Below are 26,972 nucleotides of genomic sequence, written 5' to 3'. Positions count from 1 at the left end.
AACAATTTCTTAGGGAGAGGACTAACTCTTGCTGTGCCCATGGCCCTGCCTCCTCCCACACTGATGTACTGGGGGTGCTCCAGCATAGGACCCTGGCATTGCCACAGTGGCATATTCCTGGGTTGTGCTAGCATATCCTTGAGATATGTCAGGGTAGCAGATGGTCAGCTCCCCAAGTGCTTCCCTGGATTGCACTGTAAATGATTTTGTCTGCATAAAGAAACAGCATGTATATGCAGGGCTCAATTGCAAAGCATCAGATTCTTACATCTGAGCCGTTAAGTGTGTGCAGTCCAGGGTGCTTATAGCAGCTGGGGTGACATGTCTTTTGACAGGCTGAGCCAGTGGGATTTTTCCATTTTAATGTCCATTTTAAATTCGTCCACTGGATAGGACTTGTTTTGTGTAGTTGCCAATCCAATTAGAGATATTCAGGCAGAATCCTTCTTCCATATGTGTAATAGTCTCTAGCCACATTGGTGTAAATGTTACATTGTTACTTAACTATGGTGTAAACATAACATGCCCCATAAGTACTGAAGCATTCATTAAGAGACAGCAATAGTTTCATTTATTAATATTGACTAACTAGAGTGTAGCAATGAACCCTGGATTGGACATTTCACTTCCATGCACTGATTTGCTTTCACTTGTAGCATACAAATTAGCAATCCATCTCCAAAGTTAATCAGGCATATCAATATTCCTATCACAAGCTTTGGGTTTTTCCTGCTTGGGTAAGGATTAGAAGAATGTATTGAATAAAACGGCAAGTAATTGATTTTGAAGCTACTTTTCTAGACTGGAAAGCCTATATTGATTTATTTGGTTAATGATGATATCCCAGTGGATGCAGATGATTAGACTATCTGATCTTAAGTACGCTAATGCCTTTATTCAGACCTAATTTAGGCTTTCCAGATGATCAAATGCCTCTCTATTGTATCCATACTGCTATATTGGCTAAGCTCAGTATAGTACCAGTAGTACTGGTTTCTATGTAAACAGGGAACCATCAGGTTTCCATTTGCATTCTTGTGATACATTGAGATGGCTCAGGCATTCAGCTTTTTCCAGACTAAGAATGAATGTCCAGCAAGGATTTCCAAGAATTTTTGAAAGGTTTCCAAGTTGCCAGGCTAGGGACCAAATAAGTGGGGGAATATAATGGCTGTATGTATACATGGAAAAGAAGGGGTTTGTTTTCTTGGAATGTGGAAAACTTGCTCTGTAGTAGTACAGCATTGCCACAGAGTATTGTTTAGATCATAATATAGAATAGGCAGTGTTTACACTGGTCTTCCTTGTCTCTTTAAAAAAGGTTATAAAAATGCTACCACAAGGAAGATGTACATTTTAAAATATGATGTGAATAATAGTGCTAATTGGTAGTTAACTTTGTTAGAAATTTGTTAAATTTGTTAAAAAGAACCTTTGCAAATCATTCTAGGCAACCCCCCCAAAGAATCAAAGGATCTGCATTTTTTTTGGTGAATTCTTCAAAAAACAATAAAAATAGCAGGTGTAAGAAATAAGGACTAGAACGCAAGATGCTATGAAGCCAACTGCAGCATGAGTTAAAGGGTTCATGGAGTTTCAAATGGTTACATTTTTAACCAGAGTTACCTTCTTTTTTAAATATATGAACTTTGCAAGGCAGCTCACATCAAAGTACAAAATAAAGTAAAACATCAAAACCAGAAAGACCCAAAGAACCATGCATCTTCTGCAGATTGGCTTCTTGGCATATTAACTCTGCAGAAAGAAAGAGTGACAGCTTTCTGTATGGTGGTCCTTAGGCTCTGATTATCTGCCCTCCTTGAAGACTTAGATGACTTTCTAAAGATAAAACAGTCCAAGGAGGGCTAACATTCCTCCAAGTTGGCTTGTTTTTCTCCAGGTTTTATTATGAGTGGGTGGTGATGGTTTATTCAAAGTGTTCTTTTTGGGGATGTCTTTTGCACTGTTGCTATTTTTTAAGGTTTTCAGTTAAACTGTACTGAACTCGACTGTGTACTTTTAACTGCTGTTGCTTTTATTGATTCTATATGATTTAATTATTGTTGATTTTTCCCCTTGTAAAGGGGAAGTAGAAACAGAGCAGCACACCGTCATTTTCTTGACATGTATGAACATTTATATGCAGGTGCATTATGAGCCTCCCCCAACCTGGTTGAGATTTAATTTTTAGGGCCCTGAGAAGGAGGAGCTGAAACAGGAAGAACTCTCCCCCATTCACAGAAAAAACAGTGTTGGGGAGTGTTTGTGGTGGGGCTGATTGCCGTTTTGCTCTGGAAAGAGCTCTCCTTCTCCCTGTTTCCCCTTCTGTAGCTAATAAACTTTAGTGTGAAAGCTGAATGCTAGAAAAAGGATGACAGGAAGGTTACATTCTTTTAGGAGTATTTCCACCCCCCTACACCTTTGAAGATAGTTTGATTAAAGCAGTGGTTCTCAACCTGGGGGTCAGGACCCCTTTGGGGGTTGAACGACCCTTCACAGGGGTCGTGGCAGGGCAAGCAGCTTGGCCGGAGCGGGGTGCCATCCACACAACAGCCTTACGGGGTAAATCAAGATAGAGCATTCGTCTGTCTGGAGAAGAAGAAAAGAGTGAGATTGGCATGGTGGGACAAGAGGCAGAACTGAACTGAGAAACCCCGGGGGAAAAAACAATTTATAAACAATCATGAACAATGGATCTTGAAGCCATTGGTCAGTTTTGGTTTAATGTAAATGTTCTATATGTTTTATGTAAACTGCCCAGAGCCGTAGGGAAGGTTGAGAACCACTGGATTAAAGGATTTCCCAGTGCTTTTATTGGGGGTAAGGAATTCTATTCCTTTCTCATTGACATCCACTTGGGAAATGTATGTGAGGACCCAATGTTACAAATGCATTATTTTCATGTCCTCCCTACTCTAGGGCCTGTCAATCAGATGTGCAGCCATGAGTACACATAGGTTTCCCCAGCAGGAGAAAATAGTGGCTCCCAGGGGACTGCTTCAGGTTGTGAATGTGATATGTGGGGGAGAGCTCTTTCCCCACAGGCTATTGCCTTGATCCAAATTAGACCCGCAAACATAAATTGACATGTCCCCCCAGCAACCAGTAGGAGATCTTATGGGGTTTGTGTGATAGGCTAACATCAGTTCCTCAGAGATGTTTAGGCAAAGCTCCATGTTTAACCCAAAGGAGGGTGTTACAAATCAAGCTGTGAAAGAAAAAAGGGTGTGGAGACTGGCTATTATGGTTTCTGACTGTACTTAGAAAATACCACACATTTATATATCCAGTATTTTCTCAGGTGATTTGCTGGACAGAAAGGGCAAATACAGGACTATCCAATTCAAAGCCAGAACCTATCAACCCTCCCTATGGATCAACACTGTTAGGACTGCTTGTTCTGACAGTAGGAAGTAGACTCTTTTCCTGAGGGTTGTATAATAGTAATCCAGCAGTTCAAGCCACACTGCCATTCTTTAATTAAATTATATCCTTGTCTAAGTCCAAGCTGTTGATTTCTGTGTCCTTCAAAATATTTCTTTTAATCTCAGTTGGATTTTGTATGGAGTTCCTCACCATATTTTGTATAGATTTTGTATGATGCTTCTTTTGAATTTCTCTGTTTATTTTGCCTCTTGTTTTCTTTTCTCAGAAGCAACTAACATTTGTAAGGACTCTTGCATATTGAAAGCATGCAGAAAAGACACATGTCTAACTCTCCTGGGTTGATTTTTATTCAGGGATATTAGTTTGACATTTTGTAGCTTTTTATGGTAATGTATGGATGACCTCTCAAAATAGCCATTGTCTTGCTCATGAGAATTCCCTGTAGTCCTGGTGATCTTTACTGATTCACATTAGTAACTTCATGTGCAAAGTCACTTTCAGTAAGGAATACCAGACTGAGAGCTTTAAAGTTGTCTCATTCATACTCAGTGTCAAACATTGTGCTAGGAAGAACATATGGCTAGCATTCTCCTCTGACTCATTAATTGCTCTCTCTCTCTCTCTCTCTCTCTCTCTCTCTCTCTCTCTCTCTCTCTCTCTCACACACACACACACACACACACACACACACACTCATGCATGCAGATACACACAAACACACAACACAAGCCTGCTTTGCTAAAGCAGTATTCTTTGAAAAGCAAGGGTTGACTCCCTATTGTAGTTTCAACCTGCCATTTCAAGCAAATCTCAGGTGCCAAAGAGTCTATCAGATGGTTTCTGGGCAGTTTCAGTTCATGAATGAGAACCTAGCTGGGATGCTCAGTCACAGTTAATTCTTTAATTATTTTGCTGAAAGAGCAACAGAAAACAATTTCAGGAAAAGGAGAAAAAAATGAGAAGTTTATTCCTCCTTCCCTTGGAAAGAAGCTGGATGTTACAAACATAATTATGTAATAGTGGATTTTTGAGCAGGTCTCTGGTTACTTGCATGGTCAGTTAACAATATGCATTTTCATATTTTCTAAACCAGCATCCTTTCCCTTTCTGGATGTGAGCACATTATATCCTTTTATCCTTTATACAGGCAGAACTAGTATAAGCTGTTTGGAATACTCAATGAATCCTCCATTCAAATATTACTTTGATACAGTTCTTTAAACAAGTGAGAAAAATCCTTTCATTTGCACTATTTTCAGGATAAGGCAAGAGTGGGATGTTATGCTAGAGTGCAGAAGAAAATGCATTCCACAAGCTGCATATCTGAAGAATGGGTTTATAGACACCAACAGCATTTTGGATACTCTTGAACAGAACTCACAGCTTTTTAAGAAGATTGCCTTATTGAATGAAACAGAGAAAGGACAAAGCAGGTTTATTTTTCACCTTTCGGGAGATGACTGGACGGTAAGTTTCCCATCATTCAGTTGCACTGAAGAGCACAAGCCGTGAACTGATGATTTTACTGATTTGATTTTCTGTATCTTACTGCTTCTGATAGTGGAATGACCTGAGCTGTCACGCTCCCCTCGATGGAAGAAAGTTTTTCTTCTGTTCCGCAGATTCCACCCTGTGCTGTTCATGATGAAGATGAAGTTCTGAGAATTTCCAGTAGTTTTTCCCACATAGCCTCTAATATCCTGGCTCTTTTATTATGGTTCCTTCTTACTTCAGAGTTCCATGTAATGAGTCTATGCCATAGCTCATTTCTGCATCAACAGGGTTTTCCATATGGCAACCTGAGATTTTCTCATTGCTGCCACAGCTGCTGATTAAGCACAGTGGCAGGAGGGCTCCCTCATGACAGGTTACCTGTAATTGCCTTCCCCAAGGACCCCCCCCCCCACACACACACACTATTGCCATTACACTCTGCATCACTAGTGTGTGTATTGGTTTATGTGTTTAAAACGAAGTTTCTATATGATCGAATCATTATAACTGTCTGCTGCATCCTCTGAATTTCTAGCTTCTGTGTTTTTTAAAAAAATTTCTAGTTCTTTTGTGGCTGAGAAATAATCTTCTTATATTTTTGCAATGAAAGAGGCTATTGCCTTTTTGGAAAAAAGGCGGAAAATAAAAGGTGGGAATTCAGAGTACTAGAGATGGATTGTTGTAACATGGGACCATTATAATGATTTTGCTATAACCATTTTTTAAAAATTAAAACCTTCCTGATGGCCACTGCAAAGGACTGGAGCAGAGAAAATGGCATCCCTGATGGTAGAACTCAGTAAGATTTGGACTCTCCAACCCAATTAGGTGTTGAAAAGAAGGCTGAAAAGCTGGAATGTACATGGATGTGTCATGAAGCTGTGTGGAAGTGATATAAAAGCCCAATTCTCAATCGCTCCCAATTAGGACTAAACCACCAATGTGGAACTGAACAGTGTCAGTGTCCTAGAAACTAGAGTGATAGCAGTAGCAGGAGAACTGGAGGGCTTCTAGGAATATTTAGGATGAGTCGTGTTTTAGTGCCTATTACAGGAGCTTTCATTAATTTAATGGGGGTTGGCCTAGATGGCCTGTTTGGCTCCTTCCGTCTCTATGAAACTGAACTATTGGTCTATTCATCTTCTTTGTCATTGATCCTTCTTCAGTAATGTTGCTATTTTTCATTTTCAGCAGCACCATGTTGGCCACTTTCCTTTTCTCCTTTATTGGAACCCCACTCAGACCTGCAATTTCAACTTCCAAATATTTTTAATATCCTATTTCTTTGGTGTCTGTCTACTTCAAGGAAACAGGTTTATATTCCTGTCTTTTTTCAAGTTGATGACTGTAATACCTCCTTGGTGGGTCTCTTTCTCTTCAGCTACAGAATCCCCCCTTTTAATTCTGGCGCTTATCTGGTTTTCTCTGCACTTCATTTTGCAGAAAGTTCTGCTCTTATTTCATTGCCTTACTGATTTCTATTTTGTTGTCATGTTCAGTTCAAACTTCTTATTCAGTTTTGCAGATTTCTATAAAACTTAACCCTCTCATACCAAATATTGTCAACACTGACAATATTGTCCTATTTCTGTTCATTTGGACTTAATATCACCCAGCTATTAAGAACAATGCATATTGTAAGTAATAATATTTAAGTTCAAACAATACTCGTATTGGTGCGTAGTTGATTCTTTCATGATAAAGGACCAACCTATTGGAAATTTGTAGACAGAATATCTCCCCAATATACTTAAAAATAAATAACTGAATATATATATATATATATCCTCTTCCTGCTAGCTTTTGTACTGTGGAAGAAGATTACTGAAGATCATGAAGGAATCAGAAAGCAAAGGCAATATAAAGCCTGTGTAAATTTCAGTTCCTCTCATAACCTGGTTTGTAAAGCAAATATTCAAATTGCATATCATCTTGTGTTTTAGGCAAAACATAGCCATCTATGCATAGCACTAAGCACAACCCTGAAAAGCCATTGATAATAGCCAGTGCTCTGTTAAGAATTTTTTTAAAAAATATTCCTTTTAAAATGTATTTTTCTGCTATGAGTTTTGGGTTAGCACTTTATAAAAATAGCATTGTTTTATACAAAGTCATTTCCAATCTGTTATTTAAAGTAGATTAGAGGAGCGAAACCATAATGCAGTTGACAGATCTAACTCCTCATGGATGGCCGTCTGGGATCCCCCCCGGATCCATTCGCCAGATGTTTGGAAGCTGTAGCTGGATGGTTAGAGCACAGTCAGCTGAAACTCAACCCCTTTAAGACGGAGGTCCTGTGGTTGGAAGGAGGCAGATCAGGAAGCATGTTTACCCACCCTGACCGGGACACAGCTGATCACCATGCCCTAGGCCAGGAATTTGGGTGTGACTTCGGTCACCTCGCTATCCATGGAGGTGCAGGCCACCACGGTAGCCCGCTAGGCATTTTTCCACCTTCACCAGGCAAGGCTACTAGTGCCCTATCTGTCTCCCAAGCACCTCACCACAGTGAATCATGTGACGGTCACTTATAGAATTGAATTTTGTAACTCACTCTATGTGGGCCTGACCTGGAAATTGCAAATGGTGCAGAATCCTCACTGGAACATCTTGGGAGGACCCATATTCATCACTGAGCCAGTGCTGAGACAGCTGTGGCCCGGATTCGGTTCAAGGTTTTGGTTTTAACCTTTAAGGCCCTTCGTGGTCTGGGACCCACATATCTTAGGGACCACCTATTGTCCTATTGGGTAATAGCCTGCTGGTGATTTCGGGACCCAGGAAAGTTTGGTTGGCCTCAACCAGGGCCAGGGCTTTTTTGGTCCTGGCCCTGACCTAGTGGAATGAGCTCCTGGACAAGCTGCAGGCCCTGCAGGAGCTTTTGGCATTCCACAGGGCCTGTAAGATGGAACTCTCCCGCTGGGTCTATGGTAGAGACCAGTTCGGGAAGATCTGGTCCCCCCTGGAAGAGAAAAGAATGAAGATCATGAATTGGAAGATCCTACCAGTCTGCCATCGCTATGGGTGATGGGTTGGCACCCCAGGTACCCCCTGTGACCAGTTTTAAGTTAGCACCATGGGATTGAACTGTCGCCACCACAGGTTTTTTTAATGGGTGTTTTAATAAGTTAATATTGTATTATTAATATTGTATTGGGGTTTTTAATGTGATCCGCCGTGAACCAGCTTGCTGGGAGCACCAGGATAAATCGCAGTATGCATAAACAAACAAACAAGCAAATAAATAAATAAATGTAGTGTGATTGATAGTATGTCAGGCTGGGAGACCACTTTTAGGATTTCCCTCTACTCTGAAGTTCACTGGATGATCTTGGGAGGAATCCCAGCAAAAGTTAGAGGAGGTACCAAGTTCTGGGGAAGCAGCGCAAACAGGTTTTAAATAGTCAGAGCCTGTTTGCTCCATTTTTGTTTTTACTGTTTAAAAATCTTATGGATAAGTCTAATAATTACTTTTAATGTTTAAAAATTGTTAAATGCAATTGCAATAAGAAATATGATTAGAGAGGCAAAACTTATTCAATAGCCTTATAATTATATTTTCTTACAATGTGTTATGAGGATTCAGTGAAAGAAAAAGTCACTGTTACTTTCTGTAAAAGCAAGGTTTTTTAAAGTTGTATAGAATTCCAGACCCAAATGTCATGTACCAGAATCCAGTTTGGCTGAAGCACCTTCCATTTGCTTCAGACAGAGAGCAGAGGGGTTATACTTTACCTTATTCCGGCTCCTCTAAGTCTTTTCTTTTCTGAGCTGTAAGCCAGAGCTGGTCTGTCCTCACTGGTCAATAGAACCTTCTGAGCAAAGGCTGGAGCTTCCCAAAAGCTGATTATCAGACAGCTGACAGTCAAAGGGCCATTAAAGGTTCAGTCCCAATTGATCAGCTGACGAGTGTGAGGATCTTTACAAGTGCATCTGTGATATCTCTGGGACTGGTAGATGCCAGGCTTGACAATGTGTAGCTAAGGAGGAGGGGGTCCTGGTAATGTAAATTTTCTGTCATGGGAGCACAGCGCTAAAATCAGGTTAACATGAAACAGAGACAGAAATGTCATCTCATACTGAGATTTATCATTTTGTGCAAAGCTTACATGTTTCTGGGTCATCATGAATAGTTCAAGAGTGATTAAACTGCTTCTCTTCTAGAAAAAACAGGAAAATAGTGATCAGGCAAGAAATATGCATTTTAAAGCTTTTTAAGAGAAAGACATAATTCATATCTAATTCATTATTGGTACACTTAACAGGCATTTTAGAAAAATTGTCCTTAGTGATGTGGAATGCTGCTACAGAGGACTTTAAAAAGAAACATCAGTTCTTCTCCTCCTTTCACCCCCCACACCAGAAAATGTGATTGAAAGTAAATGGGATATTAATGTGTATTCAGGGCATTCAGCTTGTCTGAAAATGTTGACAAAATTCATTTGGCAATGTTTCAAACACAAGGCCTTATTGTGTGAAATATTATATTTTCTTAGGAGTTTCCAGATTCATTGAAGGAACAGACATATCTGAAAGAATGGCATGTAAACAATACCAAGATCACAACCATTCCAGCTTACATTGCCCTATTTCAGGAGCTGAGAATACTACAGTTATCCAGTAACCAGATTACAGATCTGCCTGTTGAAATTGGTATCGTTTTTCCACAAGTGCAAACAATAACACATGATCATGTTTGTTTATGCGTTACCTTGTCTATACACACAAGGTCTCCAAAGTGACTTTGTCAAAATGTGTATATGTATGTGTGTACATGTGGCAATTCATGAACATTTGTGGTTTCCGTTAGATGCATGCCTCCCAATTTTGACTGTTTTTACTACATCTCTATATGGTTGTTAATTGCACAATAGAGATCATTTTCTGGATAGTCTTATCATCACATTAAAATCTAGAGGAAGATGATTGCTGCAGCTCAATGATACTTCACTATCTAGTGATACGTGAAAGTTATGAAGGAATATGGACTTGAGCACAAGCAGATATTCGGAGGAACAGGAAATGCATTCCTATCAGCAAAGCAACCAGGTCCATATCATCTTATAACATTGTTTCCTATTTGGATCAGAATGTGTTTAGGAATGCAGGCACATCCTGTTGTAGATAATGACATCTACATTAGCTTCTAAATATGTATGTCATCTAAGATCCTTGTTTTATTGGGATGTATGTTCATAGATGCATCTGAATGCCCATCTCAAAAAATGCTTTGCTTCAGTTATCCATATCAGTGGTTGGATTGGTGTAAAATTATTTTTCTGTATGCTACTATGCCTAGGGGGGGCACTATTTGATTTGATTCCCCACTCCTCCACATGCAGTCAGCTGGTTGACCCTGGGCTAGCCACAGTTGTGTTTTCACAGACCAATTCTGTCAGAGCTTTTAGCTCCACCCATTTCACAAGGTGTCTGTTGTAGGGAGAGAAAGGAAAGGTGATTGTAAGCTGCTTGGGACTCTTTTGGAGTAGTGAAAAACCTCTTCATTTTTGTCTTCATCTCCCCCCCCCCCCACCAACACACACACACACACACAGTGTGGGAACTTATGGAAGCCCATACATACTTCCCTACATTGAGGTAAATTATCCCCTCCAAAAATAAAATTTTGAGTGAGCTTCCCTTGTAGTGTGGTATCTTGGTGGTAATTAATACAACTGGCTATTCCACCCTGATAAAAGGTTTGATTTCTTGTTCAGTCCTGGAATGACGACTATGGATGGTATAGGAACTCTCTTAAAACCTTTGCAGAATGTCACTGAGATGATAGTCCAACAAAACAAAATATTTTATTTAACATAGAGGGCAAGGGTAGATGGAATGAGGAGATAAAGCTTCATTGTAAAGAAACCAGTTTTCATAGTAAGAGTTTTTTGTTTCTGTGTTTATCCAACATTTCTGCCTGCTCTTTTCTGTCTTTAGAGTTCCATTGAACTTGTCTGGTACACCCTTGAAGACTGGTACCCCCTTCAGTATCCCAAGCTCCCTTTCTCACCAATCAAAGCATTTGGAGCAGCCTGTCACTCAAACTGTCTGCCTCATTGAAGAATTTAACCCTACACTTACTGGTTCTCTGTCAGTCCTGAAGTAGAAACTCCTGTTCTCCATGTCATGGTCCTGATCCAAATAATTACATGGAGAGCACTTCCAAAGTGAATTTCCACAGGGAACAGCTGGGATTCTGCACAATTACATGGTATATTTAACATAGTTTAGCCCTAGGAAGGGCTTAGTTCTACTTAAGAATGAACTGAGGTAGCTTCATATGATAGAATTCAAAGATTGGAAGACTTGTCCAACTTTCTCTTAAGATGGGGGAAGTTAAAAAATGAAAATTATAAATTATTTTTAAACACGGTTGGTATTTTTATGTAGTCAGATCATATAGAGATATTTTTACTCTCATTTTCTTTAACTGGTTTAAATATTTGACACCCTTAGATTTATACTGCTTGATAAAATATCATTATTTGACATGACTAATTTATTTATGTACACGTTATTTTGTATAAATTTCCACTCACATAAAATGCATTTTATGGGCAGTCTGTCAACTAAATGCATTAGAAAATCATAAACAAGACATTAGTATGAGTTTATGAATGTAAAACAAACAGTAAAATTCTAGTTGTTTTTATTTATACTTTGATCCTTGTGATTAAACAAATCAACAAGCTTTAATTGGTTTAAGCATACCACAAGGTGGCAGTGCAGAATAGAAGAAAAATAAAAACTAATTTGGAAAAGAATTTGAGTCCCAAATTCATGCTTTTAAAAAAAGTTAATGATCTGCAGAAGGGATCAGAGAAACTACAATGGCCTTGGAGCAAGCTCAGTGGGTCAAACAAGTGGGTATTAGCTCATTCACTACATGCTGCCTCAACTTGCAAAGACAATTGCTGAGATTACATCAATCAGCATAGCTGATGAAGGGACTGAGCAAAATGGTCCCTGATGCACAGGCAGAGTTGCTGGAGTTTGGCTGTGCTATAATCTGGCCGTAACCAGCCCTTTAAAGTTGTGGCCCACTGGGAACTTTCCCTGTAAGCTAAATTTCCAATCTGCCCTGATCATCTGGTTTTTGAATTGTAAAGGTTCTGGGACCTTGAGCTATGATTTGTCATAAAACTGAAGTTAGTTGCATAAAATGCACTTGTCTCTAGATGGCTTTCCCTCTTCGGCCAGCAGAAATTGGGATGATGAACTGCCTGTTTGCAATCAAATGGATGCATTTGCTGTTGGATATGTATGATGATTTGCATACTAGAAAGCCCCAAAATATGGAAGCTCTCTTGATGCAGCTGGTCTTTTAGAAATCCTCTTTCCCAATAGAATTGCCAATGCTGAATTTGCATGGATGATATTTTGTATGGCATTATTAATCTCAACATCACAGAACATGTATACCCTTAATCAGGGCCTGCTTTGTATTTTTATTGGCTACTGTTCAAGACAGTCCCAGCCCAGGTGAGAAAGAAGCATATACAAAGAAAGGACATTTTAAAAGCTGTTACTGAGGGCAATCACTGGTCAAATAGGCAAGCTGGTGAGAAATGGAAGAGTAACTTGACTATTTCAGGTAAGGAATAGTCCTTACCTTTAAACAACTAAAAGGGACTAAAAGAAGCATTGGTATGCCCACTACTGAAAAAAAAACCATAATTACACCCATGAGCACAAGCTGTTAGCTTGCCAGTAGTCGACCACAAGCTGTTAGCTTACCAATGCTGGAATATGGGGAACAGCCCTTCAATGGCTGATCTCCTTCCTACAGGGTCACAGACAGAGGGTAGCATTAGGAGAGAAAACATCAAACCGTTGACAACTTGCTTGTAGAGTCCCACAGGAAGCAGTTCACTCTGCAATTTTATTCAACATCTTTATACGTCCTCTTGCCCAACTGGTAAGGAAGTTCAGGCTGGGCTGTCATCAATATGCAGATGACACTCAGCTCTTCCTCCTGATGGATGACTACCCTGACTCTTCCCTAGAAGCATTAGCCAGCTGCCTGAAAGCAGTGACAAGGTGGCTCAAGCAGAGTTGTCTGAAGTTCAACCCTTCAAAGACAGAGGTCCTGTGGCTGGGTAGGAAGGGCCCATGTGAGGAAACGTGCCTGCTTGCCCTAGATGGGGTGCAGCTCTTAATAGCTTACTCCACCAGGAACCTGAGTATGATCCTGGATGCTTCCCTCAGAATGGAAGCCCAAGTCATAAAGGTGGAGTGGCTGGCATTTTACCATTTTTGCCAAGCCAAGCCAAGCCACTAACTCCCTACTTGGCACCAGAACATCTAGTCACAGTTATCCATGTGATGGTCACCTCTAGACTAGACTTCTACAACTCAGTCTATGTAGGCCTGCCCTTAACCTTGATTCGAAAACTACAACTAGTTTAAAAGGCAGCAACCAGGGTCCTTAAAGCAACACTGTGGAGGTCCCACATTCAGCCCATCCTCCATCAACTGCAGTGGCTACCAATGGAATTCCAGAACAGGCTAAAGGTTATGGTAATTACCTTTAAGGCCATACATGGTCAGTGTACTGTTGGAAGGACTCCATTTTGCAAACCATGCGGAACTCCGAGAGTCCCATCAGGGCCCGCAGCTCATCCAGGAGCTTGTTCCACCAGGTAAGGGCCAGGGCTGAAAAGGCCCTGGCCTGGTTGAGGCCAGGCATGCCTTTGTTATATTATGTAATGAAGAAACAAACTTCTATGTATTGTTTATGTTCCATGCGAACCACCCTGAGCCTCAGGGGAGGACAATATACAAATATAATAAATAAATAATAAACTCTCACAATGTAAGCATGAGGGTTTCAAAGGAAATGATCCAGTAGACGAGGCCCTGGCCTTGCACAGTGAACCAGTATTTCTTCTTATCTAAGATACTCTTCCAGGGCTGAGGTGTGATAGGCTTTTGGTAGTGAGAGATTTAATCATGAGGAATATACAGAGTGGGGGCTGTCATGGATATTTTTAACTGCATGATGACGACTTCCAGGTGAGAAATTTGCAGATACTATGAATCGTCAGGATAGGCCGATAGCTAGTGCTGGGAAGAAGTCAGTGGTTGTTTTCATAGTGTACATTGGCATGACTAACATTTGGAAACGTTGTGAGATCCTAGAGGAAAAATTTAGGTTGCTAGGCCAGGTCCTCAACATTTCAGAATTGCTGGGAAGCCAAGTAAGTGGCTGAGGTGGGTTCCGAGAGAAAGAATATGGGCAGCCAAAGGGCTTTGGACAGTGCTGGCCTTAAACTGGCTCCCAGGTAATAGCGACTGTGAAGTATGTGTGTAGTCATGGGAAGATTCTACTCGAGCTTACAGGACAAGAATGCTGAATTTAACCAACCAGTATTGAAAAAGAGTTTTGAAAATCCTGTAAAGAGACAAAAAGCAAAGAGAACTGGCTGTGCAATTACATTGAAGCAATCAGTGATGCAGTCACAAATTATTAATGAGGTGTCAAAACCTTTGAATAATCACTTTCCTGTTGAAAAGAGTTGTGAGAAGCTTGAAGGAGAAAGATAGTCTGATATGTGAGCTGAAGTATGAGAAACAGATTGACTTGAGCATTGTGGATCTGAAGAAATGGGGAGTCAAAGAACTAAAGAAAATTCTAGATGACTGAGGGGAAACATTTAAAGAAAAATCAGACTACATTTACAGAATCAATAAACTGATGCCTAAATATGTACCAAAGGTAGCCAGTTCAGACAGATCTCAGACCACTGCAATGACTTCTAGCACATTAGCATGTCATATACAAGCTCTGTTAATCTTTCTATTTTCTTTACAGAAAACTGTTTTTGTATCTTATTTAACTGAGTTTGAAATGACAAATTGAAGCAGTTCTTGCAATGCTGGTTCAGTTGCCTCACGTCTTCAGTTATTGTCTCTGATTTATGCTAAGACATAAACATATACATGGAGTTTTAAAAATAAAGTTAAGAGACCAAGTCCTTCCCCCCCCCCCAGAATTGCTGCCTGTTCCATGTACAGGATCAAGTAGACAGGTGATGATTAGGGATCTCAATATATGAATAAGTAAGTGCTACCAGGGGGAAGGGTGTATATTTCAATGTCTTTATGCGCCCTCTGGCCCAGCTGGTGCGGAGTTTTGGGCTGGGTTGCCACCAGTACGCTGATGACACCTAGCTCTATCTCCTCATGGACGGCCGCCCGGACTCTCCCACGGAACCATTTGCCAGATGTTTGGAAGCGATGACAGAATGGTTCGAGCAGAGTCGCCTGAAACTCAACCCCTCCAAGATGACGGTCCTGTGGCTGGGACGTAGGGGGCGGGCCCAGGAAGCGTGCTTACCCACCCTGGGAGGGACACACCTTACCATCGCGTCCCAGGCCAGGAATCTGGGTGTGATCATTGACGCCTCCCTGACTCTGGAGGCGCAGGTCAAAAAAGTTGCGGGCCAGGCATTTTTCCACCTGCACCAGGCCTGACTACTAGCGCCCTACCTGTCCCCCGAACACTTAGCCACAGTGATCCATGCAACGGTCACCTCCAGAATAGATTTCTGTAACTCGTGCTACACGGGCCTTCCCTTGTCCTTGATCCGGAAACTTCAGCTAGTGCAAAACGCAGCTGCTAGGGTCCTCACTGATACACCTTGGAAGGCCCACATTCAGCCAGTGCTGAGGCAGCTGCACTGGTTGCCAATTGCTGCCCGGATCCGGATCAAGATTTTGGTTTTAACCTTCAAGGCTTTACGCGAGTTGGGACCCACATACCTGAGGGACCACCTATCGCCCTATGCCCCCCGCAGGGCCTTGCGTTCTGCGGGTGAAAATCTGTTGGTCGTTCCCGGCCCTAGGGAAGCATGCCTGGCCTCGACCAGGGCCAGGGCCTTTTCGGTCCTGGCCCCTGCCTGGTGGAATGAGCTCCCGGGAGAGCTGCGGGCCCTGCGGGATCTTCCATCATTCCGCAGGGCCTGCAAAACGGAGCTCTTCCGCCAGGTTTATGGTTGAGGCCAAGGCTGACACCTATGCCCCCCCCAGGATTCGGGACTTGGGATTGGGATTTAGAACTAGGAAGCATCAGTATCTCCTCTCCACCTGCCAGTGGTGGGAGGGGGGACGTTGATTAGCCAATCTTGCCATCTTAGTTAGTTAGTTAGTTAGCTAATGTCAAAACTGTAATTATTGTTTTAATGGACTTTTAATGGGGTTTTAAGATGTTGTAACCCGCCACGAGCCGCAAGAGAGTGGCGGGGAATAAATTGAATAATAATAATAATATTTGTTAGGAGCTGGGAAACTTTCTGAGACCAATCAAACTTATATAAAAGAGTTAGGCTTCACTTGAACTGAAGGAGCTGAAAGCAAACAGGAGCCGAGGAACCTCTGGCTTAGAATAACTCATCCCAAAGGGTAAATTCTTGGGAGAATATTGGTGGAAGAAGGCTAGAACTTAATAACTACATTAGGGCGGTAAAGGAGGACTGTGCAAAGAAGTCTGAGGGCCAAGGGAGGAGGGGCATCCTTAGAGAAGGAGATGAGGTATTAGGTAAACAGAAAATCTGGCCTGCTAGTCCAGATGGCTTACACCTGAGGGTTCTTAAAGAACTCAATTGTGAAAGTATTGATGTGTTACTTAGTGTCTAAAATTGGCCTCTGTGCCAGATAATGAGAATAAAGCAAATATAATCCCAGGTTTACAAAGATGCCCAAAAGGAATTACAAATCAGTTAATCTCTGTTTTAAGTAAATTAGTAGAAACTCAGGCATCCTACTCCTAAACAGTTATCATGGCTATGTGCAGCTGCAGTGCCAGAGATTGTGACTGCATGCTGGTCAGCAGTCCGTCTATCCTTAGATTGTATCTCCATAAATCTTACTACTCCAGGTTTAAATACTGTATTGGATTTTAGTATTCTGATCCACTTTTTGTGATTATTGGACAAGACAATACATTTTCCTTTAAGGGTCAAGAGCCTTTCACCCCCCAGCTCATTTGGCTTTGTTCTTTGTACATAAGTCAAAGACTTCTCTTGAGGATTCCCTTCTGTGCCTTGGAGTGCAAACAGGTTACTTATACCACTGCTGTAGATCTGCAGTCAAGTGTTTGGTCTGGTGTTTCAGGTTAATAATGTAAACTTCATACCATACCAACATTGCTGCCTCCTTGTATCAGCAGTACTGCTTAGTTTGCTGACCTGTCTGCTAGTAGCACTACATACTACCTCCTATCCATAGCTTCTTTGAAAGTTCTCCCTGACCTTTTCTGCATGGAGGCAGCCAAGGTGCGATGCCTCCTGGTTATAGATCTGCGCCCATTTACTTCACGGTTTATGTCTTCATAACAGAAGTCTCCTCTCACTTTACCCCTAGTCTTGTCCCAGGTTTTTGCTTCCTGACAAGTCAGGTGGTTGAGTAGAAGTCAGGACAATCCGCTTCCTCCCACCCTTTTGGCTTGTCAATCACTGTGATGCGGTGTCAGCCACCAATCACCTTTTTGCATCCTAGCAACCCCCAACCTACCCAAACATAGAAAAATAATGTTTTTTCCAAAAAAGTCAAGATCCATGTAGCAACACAGAGTCGTTACAACATATAATGATTTAAAGTTAGCCAACCTCTCTGCCTTGGTTCCCTCCCATGTGGTCAGGCTACAGTCCCTTAAAAAAGAAAGAAAGAAAGAACATGTCACTACCCCTCGGCTCCATCTAAGCATGAGTCAAGCAATGCATATATGAAATGGACTGGGTGTAATTTCAATACACTGGAACCACATAGCAATGCAGTTCCAGACTTTCATTAATACACACACACACAAGATTGCCTCTGCAGCACAGCTTCAGGGAGCAGGCTGTCTTGCCAACCCTGCAGGAAGCGGGCTTTGAAAAAAGTCTTCCTTTTTTCATGTATATTATCTTCTTGCATGTGTGTGTATCACTTGTTACCTGGCTTTGAATTGCACATCTCATTTGCATTACCTGTTGGCAGCATGCACAGCTTGATGCTCTAGTTCTGCTTCATTGGTTCTTATTTTCCCTGCCTGTCTACAAAGTACCTCCTGTTTTTATGTCCATTTATGATTTTTTTTGTTATGTTGACCTTTCACTTCCTCCTCAAAAGATATACTAAACTATTAGCATTCTATTACTGATATAATTATGTCAGATAACTTGTAGCACGAGATCACCCCAGGCCACAAGTAATGGCAACTGAACAAAAGGATCTCTATCTTCCAAAGAGGCTTTAGGTTATAAAAATGGTTTTATAATTACCTCTACTTAAAGGTTTCTTAACAGCCACTTAGGAACTCTAATATAGCTTTTCTATATCATGAAGTTGCATTTCTGTAATGATAACAACGATTGCCTACTAAAATGAAAAGCTGTGGTTTAATTACTAGTTTTAATGTGTTTAATAATTTTGTTAAAAAAAGGAAATAAAAATGAGACTAAATCATGACTCAGGAATGACTGGGATGGGATTGCAGCTACTAATTAAAAGTAAAATATTCTTAGGCATGAAATTACCAAGGAAACTGGATTTCACTACTGCTTAACTACCTCTACTCTGGAGGCACAAAAGATGTTGTTTAATTATTTAATTTAAATTCTTTTTTTTGTAATGTGGGATATTCAGAGTCACAACCCATATATGCCAAAATACTATGATTTCAACTAATTAATGGCCATTTATTACATTGGTTCTAAATTATCTCATATCAATAACTATGGCTCAAGTCATCTGGTTTTGCAGTGCCCTTATGATACTTATCTGCCAGTCACAGCTACCTGGGGTGTATGAAAATGCGAATAAATACTACATAAATACATGAAGTAACAGAACAGTGTGTGCTGTTCTTGCCTATAGTTTTCTATGATAGATGTACTGTAATAAATTGAAGAAGAGTTGGTTTTTATATCCCATTTTTCTCTGTCAGAAGGAATCTCAAAACAGCTTACAATCCTCCTTCCCTTCCTCTCCTCATAACAGGCATCCTGTGAGGTAGATGGGGCTGAGAGAGAGCTGACAAGACTGCTCTGTGAGAACAACACTATCAAGGTTGTGACAAACACAAGATTACCCAGCTGGCTGCTTGTGGAGGCATGGGGAATTAAACTCAGCTTGCTTCTCTTAATCATTACACCAAGTTATGAATATAAACAGAGGCTCCCTTAGGAGAACTAGCCTCAATCCAATCCCCCCCTCCCCCCAAAAAACCCTTGTCATTGTGGAGTAAGGGTTATAGCTGTAAAAATTCCCCTCAACACTGCATTGTTTTGTGGCTGGCCACTCCAAAAGAAAAAAAGAATAAAGTTTTTCCAGATCTTTCCACCATCATATTTCGCTAAGGGGTAAGTGGGCAGAGAGTGAGCGGGGGCCCTCACCATGACAGACAGCAGTTCTAGCCAATCGAGTGAGGGCACAATCTAGGCCCCCACCAGGACAGGACAGAAAGGCTTCTAGGCCCTCAGCAGGACAGTCCAGAAAGCGGCAGGGCACCGTCAGTAAAGAAGGAGGCCTTCCCCTCGGGCCTAGAAGCCTTCCCCTCGGGCCTTCCCTTCTAGGCCAGAGGGGAAGGCCGCACCACTTCTGGGGGGGAGGGGGGAAGCAGGCGTTCCCACCGGGCACAGAAATGCTGCGCCTGGGGGCAATGCCGCCTCTATGTGTCTGCTGGGCAGCAACAGCAGGAGGGGGGCCTTTCAAAACCCGTTCTCACAAACGGGCTTTGAATCTAGTTAGATAATAAGTTGTAATCATGTTTGAAAGCTAGTGAAAGCTAGTGGAGGTGACAGCGTTCCAGTTGAACTATTCAAAATCTTAAAAGACAATGCCGTAAAAGTGCTACACTCAATATGCCAGCAAATTTGGAAAACTCAACAATGGCCGCAGGATTGGAAAAGGTCAATTTACATTCCAATCCCAAAAAAGGGCAATGCCAAAGAATGTTCAAACTACCGCACCATTGCACTCATATCTCATGTTAGCAAAGTTATGCTCAAAATCTTACAAGCTAGGCTCCAGCAATATGTGGACCGAGAACTTACAGAAGTACAGGCAGGATTTCGAAGAGGCAGAGGAACTAAAAGAAAGATCATGGCATCCGGCCCTCTGAATTCCTGGCAAATAGATGGGGAAGAAATGGCGGTAGTGACAGATTTTATTTCCCCGGGCTCCAAGATCACTGCAGATGGGGACTGCAGCAAAGAAATTAAAAGATGCTTGCTCCTGGGGAGGAAAACTATGGCAAATCTAGACAGCATCCTAAAAAGCAGAGACATCACCCTGCCAACAAAAGTGCATCTAGTCAAAGCTATGGTCTTCCCAGTTGCAATGTATGGCTGTGAAAGTTGGACCATAAGGAAGGCCGAGCGTCAAAGAATTGAGGCTTTTGAATTCTGGTTCTGGAGAAGACTTTTGCGAGTCCCTTGGACTGCAAGGCGAACAAACCAGTCAGTCCTAGAGGAGATCAGCCCTGCCTGCTCCTTAGAAGGCCAGATCCTGAAGATGAAACTCAAGTACTTTGGCCACCTCATGAGAAGGAAGGACTCCCTGGAGAAGAGCCTAATGGACCATTTATGCACTGGCAGTTTCATACAGGGCTGCAGGCTGGAGTTTTAGTCGTGGCAGGTTGCCCCACCTCTTCCTGCACCCACACGGGGGAGCATTTGGCCCAGTGCACCTCATCCACCCCCATTCTGTGCTCCTGTCAGGGGAGTGGGGCAGTGAAGGTCCCAGTGCATAAACGGTCATGGTGAGAGCGATCGAGGGCAAAAGAAGAAGGGGACGACAGAGAATGAGTTGGCTGAATGGAGTCACTGAAGCAGTTGGTGCACATTTAAATGGACTTCAAGGAATGGTAGAGGACAAGAAGGCCTGGAGGATCATTGCCCATGGGATCACGATGGGTTGGTCACGACTTCACACCTAACAACAACAACAACAAGATTCATGTTTGAAACAAATCAAAGCAGAATTACTTATGGTGTAGGGCAGGCTTTCTCAACAGGGTTTTTGTGAAACCCTGTTTTTTTTTTTTTTTTGACAGCTTCAGAAGGGATCACCAATTGGGTGAGAAATAATAATTTTTAAATATTTTAATATATTTTTTTAAATCAGTTATATGATCATATATGGTTATGTCCCCCCCCCCCCAATGCCAGTGATGGTCCTGGAGTGAGTGGAAAGGGAGAGGCCCTGCTCATAAAAACCCTTGCAGGTTTAGAATAACAGGTTATTGTGTAAGGGTTTTTTCATGTTTTCTAATATATTTTAAAGGGATTATGTTTGAGATGTCTTCTGTGTGAAGTTATTTATATTAATTTTTAAAGCATGACATTTGTATCAATTCTGGTATCCCTCCTACATTAACTATGTTATTTCTGGTATGGTAGTTGTCTGATGTTAACTCCTTATTCAACAGGTTGTTTAAAAACCCTGAAAGAACTCAATGTCAGTTTTAACTGTTTGAAGACAATTCCTCCAGAATTGGGAAACTGTGAAAATCTGGAAAAACTTGATTTGTCTGGAAACCTTGAGCTAGAGGAGCTGCCATTTGAAGTAAGAATTTAAATTCACTTTCTGATATGCTTATAAAGTTTAACGTCTTTAACTAAACAAAGATGTCTATATGATTTTAAATACATGTACAATACCCAGACATGCTCAGAAACTGATTTCCATACATGTACCCTATTCCACAATGATCCTTTAATGATAAAAATAAGAATATGTGTGACTGAAAATTCCTATTTGTAAAGCACAATAGAACATATGAGTGCTGAATACTGATGTCATTTTGCATTTGTGTATATAAAAGCACAATTATATTGAGGCACTCTGTATACGGCTAATAGTTGAAATGGCTTCCAGCCATAAAAAACAAAATCATGTAGACAGATGTATTCATGCAATTCTGTGCTACCAGGGAGTGGCCTTTTGAAAGCATATGGCTAGTTTCCAAAAATGCCATTAGTTGCAAAAAATGTTTGGCAGAGATTCAATATATATATGTATATATATATAGTTGTATGGTCCAGTGAAGATTCTTCTGAACACTATGTTCAGTTCTGTTAAATAGTAATAACTTTAATAGTATTAAAGTTAGATGTTCATATTCAATTGAGTATGTCTGTCCAATCATGTATAGAAGGCAGAGTATTCAGAAGCAGAACAGAGGTGTTTGGTGTGCAGAAGATCCTATGTTCTTGAGCATCTCCATTTAAAAGGATTGGTAGACACACATAGAAAGATTTCTTTCTGTACTGACTGTACAAGGTAGCCCCAATAATGTAGATATATACATGATCAAACATTCCAGATATGTAACGGAAATTTTGCACTTGATTTAAAACATGTCTATTTTACACTATATTCCCAATATATATTTTAGGAATGTTTTTGGATAATTGGTGCATTATGGATTATACTAGGAAATAAGCTCGCTGCAGTCTTAATGCAGCGGGCACTAGCGGGGCTTCGGAGTCGGCGGGGGCAGCGCGGGATGGCTCGGCCGTGTCACGGGAATCTGGGTTCCCTAAGCGGGCGCAGTGCGGGGTGGCTTGTCGAGGCCCCCCCCCCGCGTCGACGGCTACCTGGGACCATGTAGCGTCTTGTCGTGCGGCAGCAATGCGGCGAGGAGGCAAGGCCGCGGCGAGGCGGCGACCTGGACTGGTGGAGGTGAGGGAAGTTATGGTGGCGGGTGGGCGGCTGCGGGTGAGGAGGAAGGGGAGCAGATTAGTCAGGCCAGCGGCAAGGGACCAATTGGGAGCCACGCTGCGCACGGCTCGCAATTGGTCCCTTGCCGCCGGATTGACAGTCGGAGGGCCCAATCAGCAGGCTCTTTGCGCCTGCCGATTGGACCCCCCCCATTGTGATTCCAGAGGAAGGGGCCTATGGGCACCCTTCCTCATCACGGACAGGGCCACCTTTGGTGCCCTTAACGAAATATTTTATCCGCTCCACTAGGAGCGGTTAAAGATGGGCATGGAAGTACTTCTAGGTTTGAGATTGGCCTGACAGCATCTTGACTTCAGGTGAGACTCAGTTAAGGATTTGACAATCTGGTTAGTGTACCGTCTGCCTAACACCCCATCAGATGCTCTGTCAGGCTTGCTAGAGATGACAGCACCTGGTTTCTATAGTTCCCCAGACTGGTAGTCCTGGGGCACTTCAACATTCACATAGATCTGCCAACTTCGGGACATGGTCTGGACCTGGTGCTGTCCATGATGACATTGGGACTCTCACACATTGTTGCTAGTCTTACCCATCGTTAAAGGCAGAATACCTGTCAGCTGAAGAAACTGAGGTGGGAAGAAGAAAAATCTGACAAAGGTGAATCAAAACAGTCTTTAATGTCAACACAGTCTCTAGGCATGGAGCCAAAATGAGCTCTGGTATGGTGCTCATTTTCAAAGAAGAGTCCTTCATCAGCGGTTCTGGTATGAATGTAACAATATTTCCAATAAACAATAGGCATAAAATTACATATTTCAAAAGTAAAATGAAATCATACATACTATACACACTTCCAATTGGATTATATCCTTTTTTTCAATATTTTCTAATGCACACCCAAAAATAAATACATAGTAATCAATAATGCTTACTGCTGCAAAATATACCAAAGGCAAAATGCTGTAAAGACCAGTCCAGTCTGTGCAACACCTAAAAGGAATCCACTCACCTATAAGTATCAAATGCACAACAGGGTCAAATCATTCAATGTAGTATATGAGGATCTGTGATGACACAAGTTATATAAGGTTAGCATGCATAGTGAGATAAAAAACCTTTGTCCGTGTTGAGTCCAGGGTATGTCAAAGTATTGATTGTTGTAATAACTTGAATTTCTGCAATCTCCCTTTCTAGCCTGTTAACAGGGTTGTATGCATCTGTTTTCCATACATTCTTATAGCATTAGAAATATAATTTTGAAACATTGGTACCGTGTTTCTCACATAAAAGGCTATGAGGAGAAGGCTATTCACTAAGAGAACACGAAAAAAATATTAGGGAATTAATTACCTCAGCTCGAGGGGACTCTAATATCAATTCTGGATCATTACCTCCAGGGTTGTTTTAAATGTGGATTTTGTTTGGCATATAAATACATGATAGAGACAAGAAGGTTTTCTCACCCTACTGGGAACTTTAAATTTTCTATTAAGTCCTTCATTAATTGCAATGCCATCAATACAATCTATGGCATAATATGTCCCTGTAAGATGGTGTATGTTGGCATTTCTACCCCCATTGTTGTTGTTATGTGCGAAGTCGTGTCCGACCCATCGCGACCCCATGGACAATGATCCTCCAGGCCTCCCTGTCCTCTACCATTCCCCGGAGTCCATTTAAGTTTGCACCTACTGCTTCAGTGACTCCATCCATCCACCTCATTCTCTGTCGTCCCCTTCTTCTTTTGCCCTCGATCTCTCCCAGCATTAGGCTCTTCTCCAGGGAGTCCTTCCTTCTCATGAGGTGGCCAAAATATTTGAGTTTCATCTTCAGGATCTGGCCTTCTAAAGAGCAGTCAGGGCTGATCTCCTCTAGGACTGACTGGTTTGTTCGCCTTGCAGTCCAAGGGACTCGCAAGAGTCTTCTCCAGCACCAGAGTTCAAAAGCCTCAATTCTTTGACGCTCGGCCTTCCTTATGGTCCAACTTTCGCAGCCATACATTGCAACTGGGAAGACCATAGCCTTGACTAAACGCACTTTTGTTGGCCGGGTGATGTCTCTGCTTTTTAGGATGCTGTCTAGATTTGCCATAGCTTTCCTCCCCAGGAGCAAGCGTCTTTTAATTTCTTTGCTGCAGTCCCCATCTGCAGTGATCTTGGAGCCCAGGAAAATAAAATCTGTCACTTCAAGGATCGCTGCCTTGTTGTGGCAAGGGGGCTTGCGTAGTTCAGTGAAGCTATGAGCTATGCCGTGCAGGGCCACCCAAGACGGACAGGTCATAGCTGAGAGCTCTGACAAAAGGTGATCCACTGGAGAAGGCAATGGCAAACCACTCCAGTATCTTTGCCATGAAAACTCTATGGACAGTTCTACCCCCATAACTGTTCCTATTATTGCATAGATATCAATTCTTTACAATTTTGCTGTGGATTGCTTGAGCATCAAGTGTATGTTCTAATTTCTCTGACAAATCCTACATGACAAAATATATAGGGACTTTCCAAAATGAATCTTTTTCCCCCCTGCATTTTTTCTTTTTTGTTTTGTGACACATTGCTGGGTGCAGCCCACTTTTTTATTTACCGTATTTGCCGGCGTATAAGACGACTGGGCGTATAAGACGATCCCCCAACATTTCCACTCAAAATATAGAGTTTGTCACCATTGTATGGCCGCAGTGTGACCGCAGCGCCTTTGGCCCGCCCTTGCATCTCCCTGTGACCGGCATTAGTGTGCAAGTGTGTAGACAAGGAGCAGGCCGGAGCACTGCTGCTTCCCGCCGAGCAGAACGGGCCGGTTATGCTGAAAAGGCTGGCACCCCTGTCTCGCTGCTGATACTCACCGCAGCCACGCTGATGACCACGTGATACTGGATGGAATGTAGAATGAGGTGGGTGGGCATCGGGAGGCCACTATGGGCAGCTATGTCTATCCCAACTGAAGTGCACCCGGCATATAGGAAGACCCTCCCACTTGGAGGCATGTTTTTCTGGGGGGGAAAGTAGTCTTATACGCCAGCAAATACAGTAGTTTACTGAAATAAAGCTTTTTAGGGGGGAAAGATTAAAACAAAAACCAGAAATAAATTCTAGTGAATGTGATTCTTAAAAAAAAGACTGCAAAAAAGTCAAATAAAAATGACAAAGCAATTTATGAAAAAATGTCTTAAATTTTTCCAGATTATCATTTTGTTTTACAATAAATAAGAAATAGTTTGAAAGTTGCGGAGAGATTGCATTTCCCCCAAACAAATTGTTGTGTATTAGAAAAAATGCATTTGATCAATAGAAAAACAAATTGTAAAAACAACTATAAAATTTTATCATTGAGAAAATGCTATATTTCAGTTTGGTGCCACTCCTGTGTGCTTGCCCAAATGTCATATGAATTGATGTGCTATTGTCTGTGTCAAGCAGCACACTCTTTTATATGTCATATTATTTTGTGAGTGCTACCCACTGTACCACAGATGCATTGAAATGCTCATAAAAATACATTTAAAACAATGGATGCATTCCAACCAGCCTTAAGCAATATAAAACCAGTGTATTTCAGTGAGAGATTTTTCCATATGCTTAACACTGTATTTGCTGGATTTTGGATCAAGGGTGAGCTCAGACACACAAGAATAACTAACCCTGGGAGAGCATCTACTTTGGCCAGATTTGGCAGCTGCAAACTCAAAAATTCCATATTGTTTTCTTATCCCTATTCATCAAGTTTCCTTTTCAGAAAATTTTATTTCATCTCTGTTTGAGTCAAACACCTATTCTTTCCTTTTCAGATTCCTGTATAGATTGTGCCAAATTTTGCTCAACCCCACAGCGTGCCAAAACACTGTCAATCTAAGGAAAAGAAGCAGCTGGGTTCTTTATATGTAGGAAGGGTTGGAGGAGGAGCAGGGGTTGAGGTTGGCATAACACATAAATCCCAATATTAGCAGCAGAGTGTGAAAAGGAAAAGGGCAGGTGGTGAGGTGTCAGATATCAGAGGAGACACTCAGAAGCATTTGCACTCCTTGAGCTCTTAGAAATGTTCGGAAGAGGCTAAATAAAAAGGTGCTGGGCAAGTAGGTGAGAAAGAAAACCCAATATTAACATAAAACATATCCATATCCAAACAATTCAGGATGCTACATTTTCTAGCGATGAATTTCAGAAGTATTTATAAGTATCTTGATGTAGCCAAATCATTGTTTTATGGCAAATGTGCCTGCTTTATGTTAAGACATGAATTTTGAGCACAAGGAGATTCTCAAGGAAAAGATGTTTCAGTTATACTCATCACAAAATATTGTCCTAAAATATAAATAATACTAGGGGCTATGCCGGTTGCATTCAGGATTTCAGTGGGCGCTAGATTGGGATGAAGTGGGGTGGTGTGGGAGAACTCTGCAAATTGCCTCCCCTTAACCTGAGGAC

At 41.7% G+C, this 26,972-nt stretch overlaps 1 protein-coding gene and 1 pseudogene across 8 annotated transcripts in view; both read left to right on the top strand.

Moving 5' to 3' along the window:
* LRRC2 (leucine rich repeat containing 2) overlaps nt 1-26,972 on the top strand; it is a 179,880-nt gene that overhangs the window by 127,420 nt on the left and 25,488 nt on the right. For all 8 annotated transcript variants that reach the window (XM_077344525.1, XM_077344527.1, XM_077344524.1 and 5 more), the window contains 3 exons: nt 4,647-4,854; nt 9,378-9,534; nt 21,296-21,432. In XM_077344525.1, the coding sequence (XP_077200640.1) occupies nt 4,647-4,854; nt 9,378-9,534; nt 21,296-21,432 (502 nt within the window). The remainder of the gene's footprint in view (nt 1-4,646; nt 4,855-9,377; nt 9,535-21,295; nt 21,433-26,972) is intronic.
* LOC143841689 (mesencephalic astrocyte-derived neurotrophic factor pseudogene) lies at nt 11,715-14,746 on the top strand (annotated as a pseudogene).

Source organism: Paroedura picta, chromosome 7, assembly GCF_049243985.1.
Source record: "Paroedura picta isolate Pp20150507F chromosome 7, Ppicta_v3.0, whole genome shotgun sequence".
NCBI lineage: Eukaryota > Metazoa > Chordata > Lepidosauria > Squamata > Gekkonidae > Paroedura > Paroedura picta.
This window is presented reverse-complemented; position numbering and strand designations above follow the sequence as displayed.